At 36.3% G+C, this 7,591-nt stretch overlaps 1 protein-coding gene across 4 annotated transcripts in view; it reads left to right on the forward strand.

Annotated features, from left to right (window-relative positions):
• The window catches only part of zgc:154054, a 56,224-nt gene that overhangs the window by 20,063 nt on the left and 28,570 nt on the right, over nucleotides 1-7,591 (forward strand). For all 4 annotated transcript variants that reach the window (XR_015506919.2, XM_087280893.1, XM_087280892.2 and 1 more), the window contains 3 exon segments: nucleotides 1,576-1,706; nucleotides 4,430-4,537; nucleotides 6,258-6,451. Coding sequence is in view for 3 of the 4 variants with exons in the window: in XM_087280893.1 (XP_087137019.1) it covers nucleotides 1,576-1,706; nucleotides 4,430-4,537; nucleotides 6,258-6,451 (433 nt within the window). In the remaining variant the exon portion in view is untranslated.

Raw genomic sequence — 7,591 nt, forward strand, 5'->3', positions numbered from 1 at the left:
TAGATGACTCTCGGCTCCCTTATTTATGCTAAATACAAATCTATAATGCTATTTACACATGCTTTTTACACTTAAACTAGTAAATAGATTAACATAGACTAAAATAAATAGAGTAATACAGTCTAAGTAAGCATGAAGACTCTCAGCTTCCTTATTTATGCTAAATATAAATATGTGATACCATTTCCACATGCTTTTATGCACTTAAACTAGTAAATAGATAAACATAGACTAAAATAAATAGACTAATATAGTCTGTTAAATAAGCTAGATGACTCGCAGCTCCCTTATTTATGCTAAATATAAATATTTGAAACTATATACACATGCTTTGTATAGCCATATAGTCTAAAAAAATGGACTAGAGATAGGCTAAAATGGTCTGTTAAATCATCAAGGTGACTTTCAGCTTCTTCATTCATATGATACTATGCTTTTTACAAGTTACCTATTATAAATAGATTAGTAATAGACTACAGGAGTCTAAAATTATCTGTTAAATCAGCTATGTGACTTTCAGCTTCCTTATTTATGCTAAATATACATCTGTTGTACTATTTACACAGTCTTGTGTTTGTGTACACATGTTTATACTCAAACTAGTAATTAGACTAAAAATATATTAAAATGAATAGACAAAAATAGTCTGTTAAATAAGCTAGATGACTCTCGGATCTCTTATTTATACTAAATATAAATCTGTGATGCTATACACAAGTAAATAGACTAAATAAATTGAAATCCATTCTCGATCCCCGGGTCTGACGGGAGCACTTTTAGCTTAGCTTAGCATAGATAATTGAATCAGATTAGACCGTTAGCATTTCTCTCAAAAATGAGTTTTGATATATTTTCTATTCAAATCTTAATTCTTCTGTAGTTACATTAGGTACTAAGACCAGCAGAAAAGGAAAAGTTGCTATTTTCTAGATCGATTAGGGCTTGGAGCTGTACTCGTTGGAGTAATGTCTGTACTCTGGAGTAATAATCAAGGAGCTTATGATGCCCTACGATGACTGCAGCAGGCGCAATGATATTACGCATCGCCTGAAAATCAATATAACAAACATGACCACCTGCTTGCTCAGGGAGTGTGTGTTGGTTGAAAGTTAGCGAACTGGGGACTATTTTCAGGCACTGCGTAATATCATTGCACCTCCTGCAGCCATCGTAAGCTAGCAAACTGGCTTGATTCTTACACCGGAAGGAGAGTATAGTTCCTAGCCATATTGATCAAGAAAAAAGCAGCTTTTCTATTCATTTTTCTTTGGTCTGTTAAGTACAGAGAGGTCAAGCTTGAAATGGGAAAATAATCAAAACTCTTTGGTAATTTTTGAGTTGATGCTAATGGTGTAATCCGATTAATGATTTAAGCTCAGCTAAGCTAAAATGCTCCGCTCAGACTCCGAGATCAGCTGAATGTATTTAAAAACTTTTTTAAAAACTCAATTGTTTAACTCTAGAGTTGTAAAATAAGTCTATTTCAAAACAGTTGTGGAGTGCTCCATTAAATGTATGGTAAAAATCCCTTTTTCTGTCCCTGCATGAGTTCTCATATTGTGCTGTACATTCTAGGCAAGCTTTTCCGCTCGTCAGATCTGCCAATAATTGTGGAGTTCATCCTGATGTTCCACAGAGACAAGCCCATCGACTGGCTGCTCGATCACTTCCTGTGGGTTAAAATGTGTAACCCAGAGAAAGACGCGGTAAGTTTTAAAGGGCACCTAGTGTACCCCTTTTTAAAGATTTATTATTAATATTATGGTTCTGAGTGTGCCAGTTTAGGTTCAGTTTAAAACACAGTTAAATTTTTTTTATTATAATGTGTTAAAAAGTGTCATGTTAGGGGTGTGTACACAGCTCGCTGTTTAAGGGGTGTGTTGCTTCACATGAAAATTAGTTTCCAACATAACAAGGGGGCGGAGCCAAGATCTCCCATGCTTTGTGTATGGCAACAGACAGGCAGACAGAGAGAAGCAACATGAGTGAGAGGACCAGCATTCAGCCGTACATGTACAACTCGGACACAGACCAAGCAGAGAGTACACAATCATTTGTGTCTTCGTAAAGTTTTACAGCCAACTGTATGCTAGTTTAAAGTTCGGAGCTTGTACACTGAGACTAATAACAACGCACACTGAATTAACTTTGACTGAGGCTATAACTAAAGGGCGTCACACACCGGATGCACAGCTCAGAGCCGCGTCACGGCACACCAGACATGCACGTTTGCATGTTTTTTTTAAATTAAACTATTCAGATGGCACGGTAGAAATATGAACAGTGTTCTGAGTCACGGCTGAGCACCGCAGACAGGTGTGTACCCTGATAGAAACCCATGTTTACAATTCTAAAATGCATGGCTCTGCACGTCGCTGAGCGGCTCTTTTGGTGTGCGACCTGCTTAAGGCAAGTTCATTATTTCCAATGGAGGGACATGCATATGAGGCAACGCGCTCGCACTTTCTAGCTGCACCTACTGAAGATGGCCGGGAGCTTCTGTTACCGCGGGAAATGCAAACAGCTGAAGTGTAAGGAAGATGCAATGAAAAGTACACAGGTTTGCAAACCCACCTTAAGTTACAAACAATGGCGCTGATGAGAGCGATCATGTGGTGAATGTTAATCTTGTGTTGAGCCCAATGAGCCTTACATCTAAAAATAGAGCAAGGGTGTTTCTTTGGTGACATCGCTTTGACTCACATGCTGAAAATGGCGGATGTAAAACAACAAATTGAGGATGGTGATGCGATTCAGTCATTATCAGTGGGCGGGGGGACCGCACTCCTACGTCAAGTTGCGGTCGATCTAAAAAACGCTTCAATTGGTCCACCGTTTTTATGTTGTTAAATTTAAAAAAAAAAGGACTGGGTGTGTTTATATCACCCCAATATGATGGTCTATACACTTTACCTACACACTAGCTGTCTGTCCAAACAGCTTGAAAAGTAGATTTTTCACCATAGGTGCCCTTTAATATAATATTTAAAGGAGTCTTGGACTGTCCTAATTTAAAGTCCACTTATATTATCAGCATTTTTGATCAAAATTTAGAAGTAATATTGTCTCTCGTTTTGACTCCTCATCTGAACTGAAATTGTCAACTCAGAAGTACATGCCCACTGGTCTGATTGGCTAACAGTTTTTAATATTTAAATATTTTTAAACGTTTGATAGTAGATTTGTTTGTCCATCGATGTAAATTCTACATGTATTGACAACCTACATCACATTCATAGATGGACACACTGCTTTAATTTAAGTTTGTTTATTTGATTGATTGATTGATTGATTGATTGATTGATTGATTGTAATTTAAGTGTCGTTCAAATGATTTAAGTTTGAATCGATGGGCGGAGCTAACAGTTAATGCTATAGAAGTGTACATTAATCTTATTTTGTGGAGGCGGAGTTTAGCACATTATTATGTAATAGTTGTTATTTACTGTCTTGAGCAGGGGTCACCAATCTCGTTCCTGGAGGTCTGGTGCCCTGCAGGGTTTAGCTCCAACTTGCCTCAACACACCTGCCTGGCTGTTTCAAGTATACCTAAGACCTTGATTAGCTTGTTCAGGTGTGTTTAATTAGGGTTGGAGCTAAAATCTGCAGGACACCGGACCTCCAGGAACAAGTTTGGTGATCCCTGGTCTACAGTATACATTAGTGAGCGGGACTAAACAGGCAGTGATCTACTAGTAGGCGTTGATTTTCTTCCATAGAGTTTAAATACATGTAATAAATGTGTTATTTACAGATTTTGGTGTGAATTGGCTAGTGGGGTTAAATGGACAATAATGTAAAAGTGGGCGTTCATGTATCTGTAGGCAGAGTTTAGCCACAATATTATTATAAATATATTATTTAATAGTCCTTATTTACTGACTATAGTGTGAATTGGTGGGTGCAGCCCATTATTATTAATTAACCCTAGAAACTATTGTATCACAGTGTTAATTTTTACAGCTATTTTTGATTTAGCTTTAGACTTATTATTTATTAATCATAGTCACTTTTTAGTCTTTGTAGTTTTATTATGTACTATATCACACTATTATGTAATATAGTGATTATTTATTGACTACAATGTAAATCAGTAGGAGGGGCTAACAGGTAGGGATGTTGAAGTGGGTGTTGAATTTCTTTTGTTGTGGAAGATTTTAGCCATATTAATAATAGTTGTTTTTTTACACACTACAGTGTGAATCGGTAGGCTGGGATAGCAGGCAGTAAGTGGGCGTTAATCTTCGTTTATGGAGGCGGGGTTTATCTACACTATCATGTTTTAACAGAGAGGCTTCAATATATGTCCCTTAAGACTAAGTTCTGAAACTTTCAGTACATGATGTTTTTATAGTACAATTATCTTAAACGTCAAAAAGATCAAAGATATTTAGATTTCTTTGTCATTGGTTTAAATCTTTGCACTTAGAAACACTGCAGTAATGAGAAGGCCCGACTGAAGAGAACCCACAAACCCTCCCTGTTTCAGCATGTCGGTCTGCATTCCTCTCTGCCCGGTAAAATACAAAACCTGAGGGTAAGAAAAACTTCTTCCTGCATGCCGTTTTCATGTATATGTATATATTAGGGTTTTGTTTACTAAAATGGAAACAACTGAATGTTGTTTGCTTAATAATAAGCATTAGTATGTTATTATTTACAGTAGCTAATATACTCCATCGTTAGGACAAAAAACACAAGGCACAGTCAAGGTCTTATTCAGGGTTTTTTAATGGGAAATACATCCTTTTAAGTCCTTTAAAAGTGCAGGTGTTACTAATTATTAGGGGGATTCCTAAACTAATGTGTTTTGTTAGTTGTAAAGTAACACATGGTGACTTCTATATATATATTATATTTGAAAATATTGAGAATATTATTTATAATATTGAGAAATATGTGAAAATGTATAAAAATTAACATGACAACTAATCATTTAGTTTTTATAAATAACAATAGTTTTTGGTTAAAAATAAACCTGTTTTTATTTATTTTTATTTAATTTAATTTCATTTCATGACTGACTTATTACTTTCTGACTTGACCTATTTATTTACTGATTGACTTACTGACTTATTTACTTACGTACTGACTGACTTACTCACTTATTTACTTACTGACTGACTTATTTACTTACTGACTGACTTACTCATTTATTTACTTACTGAGTTTACTTACTGACTGACTTATTTACATACTGACTGACTTACTGACTTATTTACTTACTGAATTATTTACTTATTAACTTTACTTACTTACTGACTGACTTATTGACATTCTGACTTACTGACTTCTTTACTTTACTTATTGACTGACGTGACTTATTTACTTACTGACTTACTGATTTACTGACTTATTTATTTACTGACTTTCTGACTTTCTTTCTCCCTTACTGACTGACTTCCTTACTCACTCACTGACTTACTTATTGACTTACTGACTTACAGTACTTTTCTGACTTTACTTACTGACTTTTTTACTTACTGACTGACTTATTTACTTAACTTACTGACTGACTTACTGACTCACAGACTTACTGACCTACTGTTTTTCTTCTTCCCTTACTGACTGACTTCCTTACTGACTTACTTTTTGACTTACCGACTCACTTACTAACTGACCTACAGTACTTTACTTTCTTTACTTACTGACTTACTGACTTTCTTACTGACTTATCTACTGACTTACTTCACTTACTTTTCCTACCGACTGACTTCCTTACTGACTTCCTTACTGAATATCTACTGACTTACTGACCTTTTGATTTACTGACTTATTTACTTACTCATTAACTGACATATTTACTTACTGGCTTACTGACTGACTTACTGACTTATTTAACGTTACTGGCTTACTGACTGACTTACTGACTTACCAATTTACTGACTGACTTATTTACTTACTGACATACTGACTGACAGACAGACAGACTTATTTAAATACTGACTTACTTGCTGACTAACTGACCGACTTAACTTACTGACTTCACTTACTGACTTATTTACTTACTGACTGACTTACTGATGTCCTTACTGACTCACTTACTGACTTATTTACTAGCTGACTTACTTTTCTGACTGACTGACTGACTCACTGACTTACTTAATTACTTACTTTACTTACTGGCTGACTGACTAAGTTTAGTTTCTGACTTATTTAGTTACTGACTTACTTACAGACTTATTACCTAATAACTTACTGACTTTCGGACATACTATCTGACTTACTTCTTTACTTATATACTTGTTTCCTTACAGGATAAAGATTTTGGGAAGCAGGTGCTTTTTAAAGGCCACTCAAACCCATCTGCAGTTCTCAGCACCACCCTGGAGCAATATCAGACTCACTCTCTGGAAAGAGCTTATAACGGAGAGGACTTCTTCTGGGGTCTCACACCCAAACGCGGAGACTACATCCTCATCACTTTCACCAGACCTCAGGCCATCAAAGAGTGAGAAAACAACACAATCATTTAATTTTGCTGATTTCATTTTCATTGATTTACTTATGAAGCACTGCTACAGTCCTATAAGAGGTAATAGGGAAAGGACAAATGAATAAGGTGGAGGGTGAAGACCGCCAAATAAGGGCACAGATAAAGTGAAATAAGCAGTCATTTATTTCTAAAAAGAGAACAAAAATAAAACCGTATGGTTTAAAATAACATGTGTTTGACACTTTACTGTACAAAAAAACAGAAGACTAGAAAAAGATAAATATAGGAATGCATTTTAAATATAAATAAATAATAATAAATAGGCGCAGTGGGTAGCACGTTCGCCTCACAGCAAGAAGGTCGCTGGTTCGAGCCTTGGCTCAGTTGGCGTTTCTGTGTGGAGTTTGCATGTTCTCCCTGCGTTCGCGTGGGTTTCCTCCGGGTGCTCCGGTTTCCCCCACAGTCCAAAGACGTGCGGTACAGGTGAACTGGGTAGGCTAAATTGTCCGTAGTGCATGAGTGTGTGTGTGAATGACTGTATGTGAATGTTTCCCAGAGATGGGTTGCAGCTGGAAGGGCATCCGCTGCGTAAAAACTTGCTGGATAAGTTGGCGGTTCATTCTGCTGTGGCGACCCCAGATTAATAAAGGGACTAAGCCGACAAGAAAATGAATGAATGAATGAATGAATGAAATAATAAATAATCTACATTACTGCATAAAGTTTTAACTGTAGTGGAGTTGTAAAATGAGCCTATTTTCAAAAAGGAGTGTCCTTTTTCAAAGTATTTGGTATGTATTTGTATATTTCTTTGAAAACACACACACATGTTGGTATTGGTGGTTTACAGGGACTCTTCATCAGAAATGTATTTTATACAGTAAAAATAGCGTATTTAATGACCCTACCCCTAAACCCAACCCTCACAGGACACCCGTGGCAAATATCAAATACCAAAAGACCCTGTTAAGTGTGATTTTTAAGTGTGAGGAATTTGAATTACAATTATTGCAAGTCCAGTACAACTAGGTCATACATATTGTCACGTCTGACGTGTGGTGCAAGGAGTGAAACAAAATTGTGAGGATCCAAATGCAGTCCTTTCAGGTTTATTGATAATCCAAATTAAAGCGTTAACTGAACAAGGACATGGAT

Source organism: Danio rerio, chromosome 14, assembly GCF_052040795.2.
Source record: "Danio rerio strain M-AB ecotype USA chromosome 14, GRCz13ab, whole genome shotgun sequence".
Lineage (NCBI taxonomy): Eukaryota > Metazoa > Chordata > Actinopteri > Cypriniformes > Danionidae > Danio > Danio rerio.